This window comes from Ascaphus truei, chromosome 6, assembly GCF_040206685.1.
Source record: "Ascaphus truei isolate aAscTru1 chromosome 6, aAscTru1.hap1, whole genome shotgun sequence".
Taxonomy (NCBI): domain Eukaryota; kingdom Metazoa; phylum Chordata; class Amphibia; order Anura; family Ascaphidae; genus Ascaphus; species Ascaphus truei.
The window spans coordinates 61,661,747-61,682,657 of NC_134488.1; the positions used below are offsets into that span (position 1 = coordinate 61,661,747).

Below are 20,911 nucleotides of genomic sequence, written 5' to 3' on the forward strand. Positions count from 1 at the left end.
AACATACAACAGGTGAAAGGGAACAGCAAAAGTAAAAACAAACGCTTAATTATTTTCACATAGTGTTTAAATATGTAAAACAATTAGTGTTTTGCTTTAATATTTTTAGTGCTTTGAACAGAGGGGGGAATACATTGCACTTGGTCTGCTGTCAGAAACAGACAATACAAGTATTCAGCGCAGATTACAGGAAAGCCATCACCTGTTAAGGATCCCCGGTCAAGACAGAAATAAAAAACACAAGAATACGATGTTCAAAAGACAAATTTATCTGACAAGGACACACGGATCAGCTGCACAAAGCATAATAAAACAGGCCAGCAAAGACGATGGAAAATTCTAACAAAAAATAAATGTGATCTGCTCTTGGGGATGCTGTATAATCACGTGTCAGGCTTTCAGAAGTGTTGGACCAAGAAAATAATTAGGTATTGTATTGATTTTTTATTGGTTATCGATGGTCATCAGTGGTATCAGCAATGACCGCTCCTGTGGGTGTTTTCTGCTTGCAGAGGAAGATCACAGATTGACAGCGGCACATTTTGAATACAATTGATAGTTGCAGTTTAATAGATCACGCGACACAGAAGAGTGACAGGATTTTGATGTGCAGTGCTAATAGAGTGGCCTTTATCCTTCGTAATGATTTAGTGCCAAGTGGCTGCAGTGGACGTCCTGCTCACACTGGCGTTCCCTGCAGTGGACGTCCTGTTCACACTGGCGTTCCCTGCAGTGGACGTCCTGTTCACACTGGCGTTCCCAGCGTCTTCACTCGTGTTGGTCTCTTCTTCCTTAGTAGTCCTGCAGCCCGCAGTCTCTTCACCTCGTGAAACACCTGAATTAAAATACCAAAAAAGGTTAAACCCTCTGTCCAGACTATAAAAAAATAAAATAAAAAAATAACACTTCAGGCGGTGGAATCCCAGACTTGAGAAACTGAGCGATGGTGTCAGCCTGTTTAACATACGAGTATATGTATGTCCCACTAACCCTAATCACTCATACAATCAGGAGATCAATAGAAACCCAGCAACATTGGTGTGCTTAGGCAAGACGCAAAGTCACCTCCCTGTGCACTGTGGGCAAGTGGAATATTAAAAACAGCTGGTTTGTGTTAAATAATATTATTGAGATTTGAAAAAATTATCCACCAGCACGAAGAGAATAGATAGAGATGGCTAGATGTAATCTGTATATTAATACACTTAAACACCATGAACTATTTTGAATAATATTGGACAGGACAGCCATGGTGTGGTAAGTGTAATTTTGTGTAATTAAGTGTAATTTAGAATTAAAAGTAATTTGTACTAGAAATATAATATAATATATATATATTATATTTCTAGTATAATATTACTATATATATATATGTATATATATATATATATATATATATATATATATATATATATATATATATACATACACACCACAATTATTAAGGTTATGGTGGGTAAAAAAAGTGACAAAAACCCTCCACAGTAAAACATAAAGCAACTGTAAATATTACTGTATGTTCATTTGCATGTCTTAGACAGGTCTGCAAACCTGTGTTTCACCATTATCGCCCAGCATACAGCGCTTCCACTGCAGCAAGGGATTCTGGGAAATGACATGCAAATGACGTACAAATTTGCATGTCATTTCCCAGAATCCCTTGCTGCAGTGGAAGCGCTGTATGCTGGGCGATAATGGGGAAAGACAGGGTTGCAGACCTGTCTAAGACATGCAAATGAACATACAGTAATATTTACAGTTGATATATAGATAGATATATACACACACACACACACACACACACACACACACACACACACACACCTTTATGCAGAATGCCTTCTTTGCCAGCCACCTGCGGGTTGCCCGCCTGTAATACTCCGGTGGAAAGGTGTACTCAATGCCCAGCTGCGTGCACACGTGCTCAAACGTCTCGTATCGCGTGCGGCGCAGGTATTTCAGCATCTTCTTGCGCCGGTCAATGGCCATTAGCATCTTGCGCTTGTTCGCCATGTCCTGGTAAACCATGAGTGTGAAAGACGGGGGGAGGAGGAAGGGGGTGTGAAAGATAACAGTGTAAGAGGGGAGATTGAGAGAGAAACAAAAGGAGTGTGAGAAAGTGAGCGTAACATTCTCTCCCCCTCCCCCCCCCAAACAGCAGCCTGTCTTCTCCTGTCCACCGATGCCCCTACATAATCCAGTTTACCACACACTCCCCCACAGCTGCAGGCAGCTCACCTTGTGATGCTTCTGAATATGCTCCTGATAGTTCCGGATCTTGGCCGTCAGGATAGCAACTGCAGAGAGAGACACATACACACACACACACACACACACACACACACACACACACACACACACACACACACACACACACACACACACACACACACACACACACACAAAGTGTTAGCAGGACCCAGCGACTCTAATCATAATTTTATACCACTGTACACTGCGACTGAGAAATCTGTTGCTGGCCGCAAAGGGGTTAACTAACTGCACCACAACAAAGCTCCTGACCATACCGCTTTAGTTATAGGTTCACAATAAGGCTGGCAGCTGTAATGATTATAGACAGTCACGATAACTGCCCGTTTTAGAAAATAATTAAATGCCCCTCTAGTGATGAATTGTGCAGGAGCTTAAACAAACATTTCAAAATCCTGCAAGTCTCAATTACAGTAGTACTGTATTCTCCCCTCACCAAACCCTTTTACTGTTAGAGAAGTTTGCACAAGAACGGATGCAATCAGGCACATGGGATAGTGCAAGTTCCAGCAAAACACTGATCGTGGTTAGGGAAATTGGACACTTAACTTCTTAAAGATACTGTCCCACTTAGAAAAGAATAAGCTAACAGCTTAATATTTAAAATCGGTATGTTACAAGGCCACATCAGTACAAATGTCCTGCCAGCATTCCACCACAGGTGGCTTCAAGCATGCTTCCGGTTCTCAAACCTCTCCTCGGGGGCTTTCAGCCATACAAGGTTTATGGGAGAACCAACCAATTGCCTCTTCATATGGAAGATGGGTGCCCCAGCTGTGTGTAAATGAATGGCTGTTGCTAAACACCCACAGTATAAAGAATAAGCACGTAAGACTTTATGAATACAAGATGTTAGCATTAGACTGTCTAAGGCTGCGTTTATAGTACTGGCTACAGCGTCACTACCCGTGATGTCACACATCGTCGTCGCAGAAGTTGCACACTTGTGTGCGATGTCGTGGGGGCAAGGGGCTATGTGATTGGCTGCTGCAGTCACGTGGTGCGACTGTCTCTGTAAATCTCAAATTATTTTGACTACAGCGATTTTGGTAGCTGTGACGTCTCACGTCGCCGTCGTACCCACTATGGCTGATCGCTACGGACTATACATTGAGTTGCTTTGCGGCTGCAAGCCGTCGCTGTAGCCAGTACTATAAACGCAGCCTAAGCTAAAGGGATTCACTGTGCGCACATCTTTGCTCAGTTGATGAATGATATACTCACTCTGTGCCTCAGTGGACCCAGTGTCAATAGGGCTTCTCTTCACCTTGTCAATCAGCTGCTGTATTTTGATTTGGAGTTTCTCGTTCTACAAGGAAAAGAAGAAAACGGATAGGAACAGATCACGCTGACTCGGTGTTTAGGCCAATGGACTAACTCGTCCTATTTATTAGGGCTGTTCCCCTCTTGTGCGGTTTGAATTTTTCAAGAAATTCACTGTCTCATATATTACACACGAATATTAAAATATATATGAAAACGGATATCCCACTTACTGTAATTTTAATTTACTGGATAGTCAGCATGGTCGTACGCACCGATGGGTTAAATTCCACTCACTAGCTGAGATGGGACAGGAAAAAAAAAACTCCACTTGTGGCAGATACTATATTTAGCTATACCTCTCCTTTCCAGGTAGTCTTGTAGTGTTAAAGTTCAAAAATATAAATCTTACAATATTAATATAATTCCCCCTAATCAAGGGATGGGATTGGTGCGCACGGCAGTTGGGACTATCCAGGAAATAAAAATGACGGTAAGTAGGATATCCATTTCCACTTTCCTTAGTTGTCCCATGGTAGTGGGAAGTGCATAAGCAGTACCAGAATAAAGGGAGGGAAATAAAGTACACCACAAGTTACAAATACCGCAAAACATGACTATTTATTCATAGTCACAACAGACTGCAGGACTTTGCGTCCAAAACGTGCATCTGCTGATGCTTCAATGTCTAAATGATAGTCTTATAAAACAGATCCATCAAGGACCAAACTCCTGCCCTGCACAATTCAGTGGGCATTGCCCGATCGTTCACTGCCCACAAAGCGGTTATCTGGTAGAATGCGTTCCTAGACATTCTGGAGCCCGATTTGCTTGAACAGAATAAGCCTTGGCAATACCCATTATTAACCAGTGCCCTATGGTTGCCTGGGATGCCATTTGTCCCTTTCTTGCTCCCGACGGGAGAACGAAGAGTCGATCTCACTTTCTGAATGTGAAAGACACTGACTGGCACTAAGTTTGGAGCAGGGGAACCTGGTTCAATTCCCGGTGTCGGCTCCTTGTGACCTTGGGCAAGTCACTTTATCTCCCTGTGCCTCAGGCACCAGACACAGATTGTAAGCTCCATGGGGCAGGGACCTGTGCCTGCAAAATGTCTCTGTAAAGTGCTACATAAAACTAGCAGCACTATACAAGAAAATATATTATTATTATTAGCTTCAAATTTATTCTGTGAGCTTTCAACTTGTTCAATTCAGGACTTCCATGTATGCTCCATGCTGCCTGCCACTTGTACTTCCTGGTTTGGTCACATGGTTGCGTGACATCACGTTCGCGGGCATCCAAGCACACATTTCCCAAGCTTAGGCAGACGCCGCGCGTGCCTGCATGTACAGGCGGCAAGCTGCGCATCAATTCTCTGTTAATAAAACATGCCCGCATCCTGTTTACCATGCAGGAGGGTTGTCTTTTGCTGCCCTGGCTTCCCCCATTAAGCAAGTACCCAGGTTTGAGAATATCAGGCCCTCACTGGGAGAGAGAGACTGAAAACTTCCATGGTTAAGGCTGAAAAGGGCAGTCAGGTAAGCCGCAAAATTTCTAGATAAAAATAAATAAACTCTACCCCAGCTAGTAGGACAGAAAAAAAAGGACTGCCTGGAAATGTGTGGCTAATTATAGGATCTCCTACAAGTGAAGAGTTTTTTCCTCTTCTCTCTCAGCTAGAGGGTGGGACTTAACTAGAGATGGGCATATTTTTTTTGCGAATTTGGATCCGCCTCAGATTGGGCGGTTCCTTTGATTCACGTATTTGAAAAGCAGTGGTTGTGGGTTCTAGTCCTGTTGGATCTGACACAATTACAGTCATTAGGTAGGTGCCTTAGGCTTACTTATTCTGAACTCCATATACATCTCAAACCCATTATAGCGCGATCCACTACAACGCGGATCCGTTTATAACACGGTTTGAACGTGGCTCCCAATTTAAAAACACATCCAAGCTCGAGCATGTGAGTATAAGTGCTGGAGGTTTTTCTGAATTCTTGTCCATATCAGTCCTTACAATACTACTCTATGGTGTTTTTATACATTTTTTTTTCACATATGATTAATGTCCCCCACTCCCTCATCTCCTTGGAACCAATGCTTATGAAGAAACTGGGAAACGGTTGTTGTTTGAAGGTTAAGTGGAGGACTCGTTTTATTCACTTTATGCATTTAAGTGTGCCGGGTCATTTTTCTGGTTGGAAACTTTTTTTGGTTCTTAGTGATCGGTTATTCCCAACTCTATATCCCTGTTTATATTTGCACACTGTTTTATACACTGTTCACTTTGACTTGTGATCACTATTCACATGCACTTATTCTCCTCTAAGGTGCACCGAGATTGCTTGTTTGAGAGCGCCATCCCTGACATTTCTATTTCTCTCTCCACAGGCCGAACATCTTGACCGATTCAGGTAATAATTTTGGGGCTACCTTTCAGCCATCCTAACTTAGATCTGACAGACGTTTCAACCAAATCGGTGCAGCCCCCATCTTGGAAATGTCTTTTAGAAGTGATAAAAAAAATAAAATAAAAATAGTACATCTCCAACAGGATTCTTGATACAAAAAAATTAAATGTATTATTTTGCAGCTTGTACTACATTTTAAGACAATTTGCTTTAACGATTTCAGAGACATTAAATATTTTAAATGAAAATAAATTGGTAAACGCAGTAACAAACAACACTGTACAACAAGAACCTGTAGCTTTACTTTGTCATCCTGGTGGCAGTGATAATTATTCACTGTGCAAAATGTTTATGATTATTCATATACATCACGGCCTTCCTGAGAATAAGGAATTTTGTGTTTTTAAAATTTCGCATGGTTTGTTGCTAATTATATTGTCATTTGTGATATTGGGGGGTGGACAAATTTTTTTTAGGAGCCAGTGTTTTATTAAGTGGGAGGGGAGGGGGACGGCATTCCCCCCCAACCCCCATCAGTGGCTCTGTCTCACTGTGTGAGACAGTGTGTATCTGGGACACACTCATACCGCATCTCTGCCACATGCGTATGTCACACACTCACAACTGACACACACACACAGTTACATATACAAACAATAATCAAGATATAGCTCAGAAAAATGTTGCAGAAAAAAGGCAAAGACAGTAAGTATTGCACTCACATGCAATGCAATACTTACCATTTTTGAAAAATAATATTTAAATAAAAAAAAACCAACATATTACGCTATATAGTTTTCCCTTTTTGCATTTCTTTAACATTTTTCTGAGCAATATATAATACACACGCACACGCGCACACACACACACACACACACACACACACACACACACACACACACACACACACACACACACGCACGCGCACACACACACTGTGCATTTAGCTCTGCTGGTCCCAGCGTGCCAGATCTGGCTTTGATGTCGCAGCGGTGATTGACAAGTCAGTCATCAATGTGCACAGGTGCCAGGGTGGAAATTTTACACACTCTGGATTTTTCCATTTCTGATTACATGTATTTATTCTCAAAATTGCAATAATGTGAGTTAAAGGGGTATTCAGTATTTACATTTTTGTTTGACTTCAAGACTGTGCTTGATTGTTGTGATAGACCCAGGGTGGGCAACTCTGTCGCCATTCGCCACTTGTGGCGAATTGGCACTGAAACTGTGGCGAACAGGGCCGCCGGGACTTCTTGTGCGCCCCCCCCCCCCCCTTCTCCTCCCCTGGTAGGGAAGGAGCGCGCTCTAGCGGTGTGACGAACTCCCCTCCCTCACCCCCACGCTCCCCTCCGAGCCGGCTCCAGCTGAAGGTGACGTGCTGCTGCGCTTCCCCCCCCCGTCCCTCCACCACTGCCTCCATCGCCTCTGTGCCGCGATCTGGTAGGAATGGGGGAGGGGGACTGATAATGATGAGGGGGACTTCTGAAAGGGGCTGGGGGGAGGACAAGGGTGCTGGGGGGAGGACAAGGGGTGCTGGGAGAGGACAAGGGTGCTGGGAGAGGACAAGGGTGCTGGGGGAGATGAGGGGGGATTAAATGAGATGATGATGATTGGGGTGAGGAGATGATGATGATGATGGTAGTGGTGGTGGCGTGAGCAGGATGATGGGGGGGTGAGAGGATGAGGGAGTTTGCGGTCTGAGGGCCGTTCTATAGTGCGTGCGCTTGCTGCGCCGGGCGCGCGCACGGCAGTTAAAGTTGGCTGAGGTTAGTCAGCCTTTCTATAATGGTGCCGCGCGTGCGCACGGCAGTTAAAGTTGGCTGAGGTTAGTCAGCCTTTCTATAATGGTGCCGCGCGTGCGCACGGCAGTGAGCGTGTAACCAGCCGACGGGGGAAGATGAGGAAAAGAAAGATTTCGCGCTGCTACCGCCGCTGAAATGTGTGTGTATGTGTATGTTAATAAATAATTTATTAAAGAATTTATTTATTTATTTCAAACGTATTTATAACACACACATATACACACACACACACACACACACACAGTATCTCACTCGCTCACAGCATACACACAAAAAGCATGTGTCACGTGCACGCGCGCACACACTATAGAACGGGCCTGGGAATTTATAAACTTGTTTTCACATGCGCAACATAATACCTCCATTTTTACATGGTGTGGCTATTTTCACTTCTAATTCGCCACACCTGTGGCTACATTGAAAAGTAGGTTGCCCACCCCTGTGATAGACAATAGTCGGCCTTTCTGGACAACTTTGTTGCCGATGCCTGGACTGCCAGTGGAAACCAGGCTTACTTATAATATCGTACAATACCACACAATAGTGTGAGAATTTAATTGGCCAGACATTACCGTTTTAACTGAAATTTGACAACACTAGAACAATTTAATGACAAAATCCACAAATTGATGGCATTTCAAATTTTGTTTTGCCCGTGTTATGAACCTTTGTCCTATTAGGTTTAAAATCGCTCATCCCACAACACGGTATAAACTAGAGCGTTTTCCTAGTGAATCTCTATGCCTTTTCTGTGTATCTTGCCACTTTCCCAACTTCAGTTTCCATCACATGCTCATCCCATCCGGCAGCACAGGATAGACAGGCGCAGAGATACTCACCTGACTTGCCATTTCTAGACTCAGAAGCCGCTTAACAACATCATCAACACTGCAGGGGGGGAAAAGGACGAGTCAGCTTTTCACATTTACCTATCCCCAAAATAAACGCACAGCATTGCAGATTCAATCAGCCAATGTTTTGTAAAATAAATGTAAGCATCTCCTATAAGCAAAAAATGATGAGTCTTGCTGTCAATTTTTGATACCTTGCTCAAATTGGCTCTGAAGCATTATAAGAGCAGTGGTGTGTGTACACAGTGCATATGTAACAATCACGATTCCAACAGTTTAAAGCGGCATTGCCTGGTCCGCTTTGTTTTGTTTTAATAAACGCAGCAGTTCCTTAAATTTAAGTCAATGCAATTATCTAAGTTGCCAATCAACCCGTCCTTCCGTGATTGATCGATGAAGATCCTGCTTCCCAGGGCACGCAATATGGATGCCTATTGCAAAAAAGGAAGTGGGTGTGACATCCTAAATAGTGGCTATAGAAACCAAATAAAGCTTACTACATTCAAAATCATTAAGAAGGACATAAAGAATGGAAGAGAAATACAGAATTATCCAATACAACAAATGATTTATTTAAAGAATAAATAAAAAAATATTAAAAAAATAAAATAGGATTTTGAATGAAATGCTGCTTTAAAATGAGGGAAACTTTATTAAATCTCTAAAATGTCACATATAGTGCCTGCAAAACTTCAGCGTACTATGTCAAGGTTACAGAGGAGAAGCAAACGTTGGTATAATATTTCCTAGAAGAGGAAGCTGGAAAATTTGGGATATACTTTGTGGCGTTATACAAAGCAGTTCCCTCCCCAAATTCCACAATAGGGATGGTTTTAACACCACCGCCACTTTCCCACAAGTCCTCACTCACGCGTCTGGCAATTGTATCCCGATATAAGATTTCTTCAGCATTGTGGGTGGCAGGTCATCTAGCTGGCTTTGAATTTCTGGAAAGTATTAGATAATAGAATTAAATATATATATATATATATATATATATATATATATATAAAAAAAGTTCACAGCAATGCGGTGCGGTGCCACCTGCCATCAGAGGGGTTACGGCAGCAATCGCGGTTATTCATTTGGCACGCCCACCTTTGTGTAAAGGATGTCCCGGGAGCTGAACTGCACGATGTACAACTCTGGGGACATCCCCGTTCCAGAGATACTTACAGAGGGTAAAGGTACCCTGTTTCAGTGGAAACACAATGTACTCTGTCATGGCTGCCTATTGGCCCGCATGACGCATGGGATTTGAAAATAGGAAGTAATATCAGTATCATTAACGGTAAGAATCTCAGGAACCTGCGGGGCCCACAGATATTGAGTACATTATACACACATGTAATTCAATCAGCTCTAAAGCATTTACCTTGTCTCTTTCTTCTCCGGGCATAATTTCTAACCGCATGAATAAGGCATGTTCCTAAAAGAAGGACATGAGAAAACACGTGAGAAACACACACACACACACACACACACACACACACACACACACACACACACACACACACACACACACACACACACACACACACACACACACACACACACACACACAGTTCAGAAAAAACGAGACCCCTTTTATTTTGTCAGGTCTTGCAGAAAAGAAAAAAATGTATCCAATTTACCGTAATTTTCTTTTCCTGGCACCGTATGGGAGTGGGCACCGTATGGTTAAGTCCATCCTGAGCTTGAGTAGGAAAGGAAATTGAATTCTGCAGGTAGTACCATAAAAAAGCCCCTCCTACTACCCGCAGGCACTCTTTGCCCACTGCCATATGCTTCCAGGAAAAGAAACTTACGGTAAGTTGGAGACATTTTCTCTTTTCCTGTTCCCCATAGCAGTGGGCACTGTAGGGACGTTCCCAATACAATAAGGGAGGGTAATAATAAATAACACCAATATCAGTTTCAACGCATATTTATTTGGGTACTACAGACTGAAGTACTTTGCGACCAAAGCTTGCCTCAGCTGAGGCCTGAATTTCCAGCCTGTAGTATTTCATAAATCTGTTAAATAATGACCATACGGCTGCCTTGCAGGTGATGCCTGTGCCTTAAACACCCATAATGTGGCCATGGCCCTTGTTGAATAAGCCTTTAGACTTAAAGGTACTTAAACAGCCTATCCGACTTTGATACCTTGCACCCGGTTGATATAGGTTTTCAAACACCTCCCCACATCGAGATTGTGTTATACTTCCACGTTTTTATTCCCCGCATTTGGGAAAAATGGGACAATTTCTTGGTTAAGGTGAAATGGAGATACCATTTTAGGCAAGAAATGGTAAACTAGTTGCACGGCTGCCTTATCCTGGTGAACGATAAGGAACGGTTCTTTGCAAGATAGCTTGTAGCTTTTCCCACTGTCCTTGCTGAAATTATGGCTTTGAGGAATGCTATCTTCCATGACAGTAGCTTCAACGATATTTGATGTATAGGTTCAAAAGGACGTACCGTCAGAGAATTCCAAACCAGCGAGAAGCCCCATGAAGGAACTCTACTCCTGATTTGTGGCCTTAATCTTTTGATTGCTTCCAAGAAACGAATGATGAGCCTTTCAGCTGCCAGATTTTTCTCTAATAGTACTAATAATGCAAATTCTTGTCCTCTGTCACATCCTTCTACCAATGTCACCGAGGTTGGCGAGAACTTGTCTTCAGTTTTACACACCAGTCCCTGAAACAAAGCCAAATTCTATAGTAGACAGTCGATGTAAACTTTGTCCTTGCTTCTAACAGTCCGTACTGTCCCATCTGAACATCATTTGTCTCTTAGGCCACGGATATAGTACAGTAGGTGCGTGCGACAGAGTGCATGGTGTCGTGCGCGCCTGCTGCAGTGGCGATCCATGGCCTGCGGGATCTGGAGGAGATACGATGGGGAGGCATGTCGGAGGCGTGCCCGTGACATCACGTGAGCGGTTCGATTTCATTGGCTGAACCGCGCACGTGACCCGGCCGTCGCACGACAAAATAAAAAAATTGCGGCGGAAAAAAAACGGCTGTGCGCTGTCGCGGTGACTATGGACGCGGCCTTAGGACTTTCCACTCAATCTCCAAGTCACCAGAGCTAATTGTCTGGGATTTGGATGTCTCACCGGGCCTTGATCTAGTAACCATGTTTATTAGATGGGCAAATCATGGTCTTCTATCTGCTTGCAAGATTTTTATCTTCCTCAATAATTTTGCAATAAGAGGGACTGGAAGAAAGAAATATCCCCGTTTGAATTGCCATTTGAAACTAAGGACATTGTCTACATTGCACAGGGATGAAATCGCCTTGTGCATGAACAGTCCACCTTTTTTGTTGCGGTATGTGACCATCAGGTCTACTTTGGGTTAACCCCAGCACTTCACTATTTCGTGAAATACTTGGCTGTCTAAGACCCATTCTCCAGGGTGAATTTTGTTGCGACTGAGAATCTGCAGTCTTGTTTTGTGTCCCTGGTATATGTATGGCTGTCATATTTGTGACATAGCCTTCTGCCCATGACAGGATTTCTGATATTAATTTCAGTCTTTCACTCTTTGTTCCTCCATGTTTGGCTATATATTTTACCACGGTGCTATTGTCGGATCTTATTTGTATGTTTCCACATCTTATGTAACCTTGGAATGCTTCTAGCACTTTCTGAACTCCCTTGAGTTCTCGCAGATTTGCTGGTAAATACTGATCTTCTGCTGACCAAGTACCTTCCACCACTAGATCTCTCATCTGTGCTCTCCAACCTGCGCTGCTGGCGTCTATGAGGATCGTTAACCAATGCACTTGGTGTAGCGTATGTCCTTTTATCAGATTTTGGGCATTCTCAGTTGATCCTGAGTATGGGTATATTTCTTGTGTCATATCATTTGGATTTCCGTTCAATTGCGGCAAGTAATTTTGTTCTAGATGCCTCAAATGAAGCCCTGCCCATTTTACCACATTTAGCGTTGACGTGAATTTTCCCAGGAGTTTCATACAATCTGCCGCAGAAGTGATGCTTGCTGTCCTGAGTGCGCGTCAGGATCCCAATGTCTTGGGCCCTTGAGTGAGGCAAACAAACTTCTGCCGTATGAAATTATAGTCTCAGGAATTTTAAAGATTGTGTTGGAATTAGTTGACTCTTGTTTTCATTTACAACCCAGCCATAATGTTGTAGAAATGATATTACTACCTCTCTGTCTTGAAAAAATAAATAAAACTGCTCGCCTATATATTCTTAGTCCTAATTGTGGAAGGGTAGGTGCAAGGGAGGTAAACAATATATATTACAGAGGGAACTTAAAAGAGATGGGTTCAAAGCACCCCACTATTTGCACTCATTACCAAGGTAATAATTAGATGCTCCTTTATGCCAGACAGTCAGATCCCTTGCAGGGAACTGTGAGCGACGAAAAAACAAAAAAGTTTTATTACATAAATAATTATACACTCAATAGTTAAAATGATCAAATTCCCCACAGAGGAGTAGTGGAGAAGAGAGGAGGGATTTTCTTTTACTGAATTGCTACATTAGTGTCAGCAGTCAGAGAAATCCCTTTCTTCCCCTGCGGTTACTGTGGTCATGCGGTATCCACCATCTATTGTCAGTGGGAATGTTAATACATTCAATTGCAGATGGGTAATAATAAGTAGCAATCTATTGTTGCCTGTTGTTAAGGTATAGTTTATACCAAACTATGAATTTCCCTTACTGGGACAGTCTTATTACCCAGGATCAAGGTAAGTTGTTAACCCTGTCTATGGCACGAGATCTTAATGGAGAGTAAATCAGCAATGTGTTAACAAGTCACAGTATCACTGTCATATCAACATAGCCTGTACATTTATACCAAGGTTGTTGCAGACACTAATAGTGTAGATAAATACAGGGCAGCACAGGGTTACAGCGAACCCAAGAGGTATACAAGCCTTGTGTTGCTGATATATACCAACCAAACCAGCAATGTATTACTGATTCATAGTATCACTCTGTCATATCAAAATACACACACTTAGCCTGTACATTAATACCAAGTTGGTTGCAGCCACTAAAAGTGTAGATAAATCAGAGCAACACAGGGTTACAGCGAACCCGAGCAGTGGAAAAAATGGTATACAAGCCGTGTGTGTATGATCTGCATCAACCGCATGCACTCCTGTGTGACGTCACTCTCGCGATGTCCTATTCAGCCCAACATATGTTTCGCGCGTTCTACGCGCTTGTTTAGGGGGAGGAGTCTACTCATCAGACCCTGACGTAAGTATTTATAAGGAGGTCTGTACTCCGATATGTCCAGCCCTTGTCCACTCCCACTGACAATAGACGGTGGATACCGCATGACCATACTAACCGCAGGGGAAGAAAGGGATTTCTCTGACTGCTGACACTAATGTAGCAACTCAGTAAAAGAAAATCCCTCCTCTCTTCTCCACTACTCCTCTGTGGGGAATTTTATCATTTTAACTATTGAGTGTATAATTATTTATGTAATAAAAAACTTTTTTGTTTTTTCGTCGCTCACAGTTCCCTGCAAGGGATCCGACTGTCTGGCATAAAGGAGCATCTAATTATTACCTTGGTAATGAGTGCAAATAGTGGGGTGCTTTGAACCCATCTCTTTTGAGTTCCCTCTGTAATATACCTCTCTGTCTTGTAATAAATGCTTTTTCCTTTGCGACTTTACCAGTAGGTCTCTAAGTAAGGGTATATTTGTATGCCCATATTTCTTAATTCCGCTATCAACAGTGCCAACACCTTCGTGAATGTTCTGGGCGATGTTAGGTCAAATGGAAGAGACATATATTGGTAAAGCCCTTGATTTACTGAGAATCTGAGGAACCTCTGATGTTTCTTTGCTACTGGAATGTGCAAGTAGGCGTCTTTGAGAACTATTGATTGTCACCCAATTGTAAGGTTTTACTTCCTGAATAATGGTGTTTACGGAGAACATTTTGAACTTTTTTACACTTGCTAAATCCGCCATCTACTGCCTGATCCACAAGAAGGAGTTGCTCTTCTTGTGGTTTCAGAATATGCCATTGATCTGGCTGCTAATGCCACTGCGTCAAGTGGAGCTTCAGCAATGTAGTTGGCTGCCCACTTGATCTCTGATAAATCTTTTAGAATTGAAGCTCGTTTGACTTCTTCCTCTAATGCTTCCTCAATATTAGAGATCCATTTGCGCATAGCTCGATACGGACGTGGTTATCACAGGTTTGCAGCACACTGTTCCTGCCGCCAGGTACGATTTTCTCAGAACACTCCATCTTTCTATCCGACACATCTCTGAATGATGCTTCGTCATCAGCTGGTAGGGTGGTCTTCCTTGTAAATCTAGATATTGCTGCATCAATTTTTGTAGTTAATTCCCAGAATTTCACGTCCTTTTGTCCAAAAGGATACATTTTGTTGAACTTCTTGGGAATCATCAATTTTCTATCAGGCTTGTACTCTATCCTTAAACACTTGATGGATCGGAGAACACCTGGTCTTTCTTTGGGTTCCCCCAAATAATGTATCTGCACTTTTTTTATCTTCTAACTCCAATGTTTCCCTCTACTTTTATTAGAGGTTATCCACCATTTCTAGATAGAATTCTAATTATTCTGTCTGAATCTCTTGCTCTGAGGAATCACAGTATTCTGCATCAGAGAAATGTGGATATTGTACCTCTGATTGGTCAGATGAGGATTCCCTCACTTTATTCAAACTTAATCTCTTTTGTGTTGGTTTAGTCGCTGCTTGTACTGCTGACTCAACATTCTGAGTTACTGTATCTTTAATCCATGACAGAAAAGTATTCATCTGTTCATTTGGATCACCTGCTGCTGCTTTAAGACAATCTCCACAGAGTTTCTTAGTTTCTAATGCAGGTTTATCACATGCTGCCCACAATTGAGCTTTCTTAGAAATGTTAGTTTTCTCATGCAGAGCCTCCATTGCCACTTTAGAAGTTCCCTATTCTGACTGTGTCACAGAGGAACTAACCCGACAAAAAACATGCATTTAGTTCTACATAATCAACTCTCTTTAGTTCTCTCCTCTACATTAAAACTCGCCCTGTTTTAGGAAGCTACCATTTGCCTGCAACAGCCTCAGTGCTGATTTCTGCAATCTTGTCAGCTTCTTGTAGCTGATTTGACTTCCTCTCCGCACAGTATTCCATGCTGCAGATTGCTTTACATTTTCTGAGGCTATTGCTCCGTCACCTCTCTGTCATCGTCAGTTTGCCTAATCAGAGCGCTGAAGGTATCTCTGCACCGCCAGGCGCGCGCTATTCAAACATGTGGGACGCCATGACAGCCATGTCCCAGCATCTGCTCTATTCCCGCTGCATACTGTGGCGCATCCGAGATCTGCCTGATCACATTCGTCTCTGAACAGAAACCCTCCACGGTGCATCAGAGCTGCAGGAGGAGAGAGGCCGACAACCCCATGTATTAATTTCACTAGCACTTGTTAGAGGTGAGTCCTTTAACAAAATAAAAACACTACTCGTAGCTGCAGAACAGGAAAAAGACTATCTGCAGGTAGTGGGAGGGGCATTTTATGGTACTACCTGCAGAATTCAATTTCCTGTCCTACTTAAGCTAAAGATGAATTTAACCCTACAGTGCCCACTGCCATGGGGAACAGGAACAATCCCTACCTTTTCATGAAAATGTGAGCAATTAAAGATTTGTCAGAGTAGATTATTACATTGAACAATTATTTGATAATCTTTGGAATTGGTGACGGCATGATGACCTCATCAAGTGCATAGTTAGAAAATGGTGTTTAGCGAAGAAGATAAGCACGTTATAAAAAGTGCTTGAGACAGAGCAAGAATTATGGTCCCAAACTCATACATAAAATACTCCTGATAAAGGATGGTCACTAGGAGGACTAAAAAAACAAATTTCGTAAAACAACATATCGTTCAGTAGCGGGAGCAGCTGGATCAACCGGGTATCGATTATGCAATTAGACAGTGGCGCTCTCATCTTCAGGCATTTCAGCGGGAGGACATTTTGAACACACTTTATAATAATCTTAGTGTTTCAGGTTAGATTACAACAGTTTAACACATTAACAAGCTACGAAGGAAAAACTTGTTGACATAATACAGTGAAATCAATTTAGTTAACAACCTGGTCAGGAACTACAACTCTTGCCATATCCTCCTCTCTTGCCACATGCTCCCATTTCTCTCTGCCGTTCAAGCCCTTCTAACCTCAGACCCTGGCTAAATTCCCACACGCGCATGCTGCGTTCCTGCACTCGTTCCTCTGAACGCCTCTGGAGGAAACCTCACACTCTCACAGACTTCCTTCACTAGAAATGTATTTTATTCTATTTCAACTCTGCCCTCTCCCAGGCTAAACAACCCTACTATTCACTAATCAACACGCACAAGTCTAACACACGTCATCTTTGACTCCCTACTCAGACCGCCCTCTGCTGCCTGTTTTTCATCCTCCATTTCACCTCAGAACTTTGCTAATTATTTCAAGAAAAAGGTGGAACCCATACGTCAAGACATCTCCTTTGTATCCTCCTCCCATCCTACACCTCTTCCTAACTCTCCTCTCGCGTTCCTAGACTCTGTTTCCGCTGTCACAGAGGAGGATGTATCACTACTGATCTCTTCTCCCTCTACCACTTGCCCTCTTGACCCATTGCCTCCCATCTCCTCTTGCTCCTACTCTAATCCATACGCTCACACATATTTTTAACTCCTCCCTCTACTCTAATACTTTCCCCTCCTCCTTCAAACATGCAAAAGTTATACCATTACTGAAAAACAGGACGCATCACCTGTCTCTCTATCATCCTGTCTCCCTCCTGCCTTTTGTCTCTAAACTCCTTGAATGCCTTGCATTCTCTTGCTTGCTCCATTTTCTCAACACCTATTCTCTCCTAGACCCTCTACAATCTGGCTTCCGCACTGCTCACTCAACTGAAACAGCCCCCACTAAAATAACTACTGACCTCCATGCTGCTAAAGACAAAGACACTGCTCATATTACTCGACCTCTCTGCAGCCTTTGATCCTGTGGACCACCCTCTTCTTCACATTCTCCATAGTCTTGGCATCCGTAACAAAGCTCTATCGTGGATCTCCTCTTCCTTCTCCCATCGTACTCTGTGTCTCTTTTGCCAACACCTCCTCCTCTATCGATCTCTCTGTGGGGGTACCCCAGGGGTCTGTCCTTGGACCGCTTCTCTTTTCATATTCTCTCTAGGTGACCTAATCACATCTCTTGGGTTCAAATATCACCTCTATGCTGATGACACACAAATGTACTTTTCAACCCCTGACCTTACACCTGCTGTACAGACCAAAGTTTCTGAATGTCTCGCCGCTATACTATCCTGGATTGCCCTTCGCCGACTCAAACTTAACATGTCAAAAACGGAGCTCCTCATATTTCCTCCCTAATCAGGCCTTACTACCTCCTTCTACAGTATTACTACTGTTGGAAGCATTATCATACACCCAGTATCACAAGCACGCTGCCAAGGGGTCACATTTGACTTCTCTCACATTCAAAATGTAGACAAAACCTGTTGTTTTTTCCTCTGCAATATTACAAAGATACACCCTTTCTTCTGTTGCTCTGCTGCTAAAATTCTGACACAGGCCCTCATTCTCTCCCGTCTCGACTACTGTAAACTCCTGCTGTCCCAGCCTTCCTGCCGTCTCCCGTCTGACAATCTATCCTAAACGCTGCTGCTAGAATCATTTAACGCTTTCCTAAATCTGCCTCAGCGTCTCCCCTTCTGAAATTCCTCTCCCGGCTTCCTATCACATACTCGATCCTCCTCAACTTTAAAGCTTTACACTCTTCTGCCCCTCACATCTCAGTCCTAATTTCTCACTATACAACATCCGCCTACCTTCTACTCAAGGATGTCTTCTCTCTACCCCTTTTGTATCTAAAGCCCTCTCCCGCATTAAACTTTTCTCACTGACTGCCACACACCTCTGGAATGCCCTTCCCCTCAATATCCGAGTAGCACCCTCTCTATCCACCTTCAAGACCCACCTTAAACACCTCCTTAATGAAGCATATGAGTAGCTCCGTGGCTGATACTATACACCTCATACATCGACCCTGGCCCCTTGCAGACGCACTTACCAGAACATCTTCCTAACGTCTCTGTACGTTCTTCTTACTTACCAATTAGAATGTAAGCTCTTCACGGCAGGGACTCCTCTTCCTAAATGTTACTTTTATGTGTGAAGCATTTATTCCCATTATGTGTTATTTGTAGTGATGTACCTGGTCCTTAAAAACACCGGGTACCCAGGGAAAAAAATTAAAATTATCTGGCCGTGTTTGAGGGGAGGGGGAAGAGGACAGCAGCCGGCGGTGTAGAGAAGGAGGACATCAGCCTCCAGAGGACGACCGCGGCGGTTGAGAGAGTGAACAGCAGCCGGCGGCAGAAGAAGAGGAGGATGGCAGCCTGCAGAGGAGGATGGCAGCCTGCAGAGGAGGATGGCAGCCTGCAGAGGAGGACGACAGCCAGAAGCGGAGGGAGAGGAGGATGACAGCAGCGGTGGAGGGAGAGGACCATGTGAGCAGGAGCAGTGTGGCCCCAGCAGTCCGGAGGTCTTTTCACTTCCGGTGTCTGCCGCTGCTACAGCAAAGATCCTCTCCGGCTGTCCTCCTGTGCCGCTCTGCTCCTGCTCATATGGTCCTATTCTCCCACCGGCTGTCATCCTTCTCGCTCTCTCCGCAGGCTGCCATCCTCATTTCCCTCTGCCATCGGCTGCTGTCGTCCTCTTGAGGCTGCCGCCCTTCTCTCCCTCCACCACACGCGGTCGTCTTCTGCCGGCTGACATCCGCCTCTCTTTCCGCCAGCAGCTGCTGTCCTCTTCTGCTGAAGTACCCGGCACCGGGTTCCAGCGCCATGCGCCAGGTAAAGGATAATTACCAGGTACATCACAAGTTATTTGTATTATTTGTTATTTATATGATTATCACATGCATTACTGCTGTGAAGCGCTGTGTACATTAATGGCGCTATATAAATAAAGATATACATACATGACCTTTTCTGTATTAATGATGTACTGGCATGTTCACCTATCATAAGTCAGTAATATAAAGTCATACATCAGGGATTCAGAGGAAGAATAAAGCACTCCAGGTTAGTTGAAGAAAATGTATATTTAAACCATCAAAAATATATATTATACATATCTCCATAGGCCGAGCAATATACTACTGCTCACTATATGAGTATATACATCTATATCGCCTGTCCCCTTGGTGCGGTCATGTGCTGTCCGCTTTCACTCACGTGTCTCCTCCGGGGCTCCCTGGCCTCTCTGCCCCCCTACAGGAAACCGGCTCCCTGCTGCACATGCTCGGCCCCAGGCCCAGGCCGAGCTCATCGCTCTCCGCATGATCAACATCGCGAGCCCCACACTACGGGCACAACACAGCGGGCACAACACAGCGGGCACAACACTTCACATGGGCGCAGACATCTTGGATCAGACCAGAACAGCCAAGAACACATCCACCAGGCGGGAGTAATCAAATCTGGAGTCAGTGAGGGGCGGGGATACTGTAGATTGGGACCTTAAAACACAACCAGTGAGTGTCACTCATTAGAGGGAAGTATTTGGGGGTCAGACTCATTAATAAGCATTGAGTGTCACTCAGTGGTCAGAGTGCTGATCATCGGGGGTAGACTCATTAGGAGTGAGTGTTACTGTGCTGGCAGTGCTGATCATATGGAGTGAAACTCATTAATCAGCATTGAGTGTAACTCGGGGCGGTGCTGCTCATTTGGGGTCAGACTTAATTAGGAGTGAGAGTCACTCAGAGGTCTGTGCTGCTCATTTGGGGTCAGACTTAATTAGGAGTGAGAGTCACTCAGATGTCTGTGCTGCTCATTTGAAGTGAGAGTCATTAACTAGAACTGGGTGTCACTCATTAGAGGGGAGTGCTGATCATCTGGAGTCAGACTAATTAGCAGTTATTGTCACCTGTTAGAGGACAGTGCTGATCATTTGAAGTCAGACTCATTAATTAGGAATGAATGTCACTCAGAGGTCACTGCTGATCATCTGGGGTCAGACTTAGTTAGGAATGAGGGCACTCAGAGGGCAGTGCTGATTATTTGAAGTCAAACTCATTAACTAGGAGTGCGTGTCACCCATTAGAGGGGAGTGGTGATCATTTTAAGTCAGACTAATTAAGAGTGAGTGTCACTCAGAGGAGAGTGCTGATCATTTTAAGTCAGACTAATTAAGAGTGAGTGTCACTCAGAGGAGAGTGCTGATAGTCTGGCGGCAGACTCATTAATTAGGAGTTGGTGTCACTCAGAGGGCATTGC

General features: G+C 43.7%; 1 protein-coding gene across 1 annotated transcript; it reads right to left on the reverse strand.

Moving 5' to 3' along the window:
- Positions 1-253: 253 nt before the first annotated feature.
- On the reverse strand, positions 254-20,078 carry MRPS15 (mitochondrial ribosomal protein S15). Its single transcript, XM_075604531.1, has 8 exons — positions 19,868-20,078; positions 9,980-10,033; positions 9,476-9,551; positions 8,593-8,641; positions 3,496-3,580; positions 2,239-2,297; positions 1,825-2,016; positions 254-835 (listed from the first exon to the last, which is right to left on the reverse strand). Exons 1-8 carry the CDS (start codon positions 19,980-19,982, stop codon positions 746-748), a joined length of 720 nt encoding a protein of 239 aa, XP_075460646.1. The 5' UTR covers positions 19,983-20,078; the 3' UTR covers positions 254-745.
- Between the last annotated feature and the right edge of the window lie 833 nt (positions 20,079-20,911).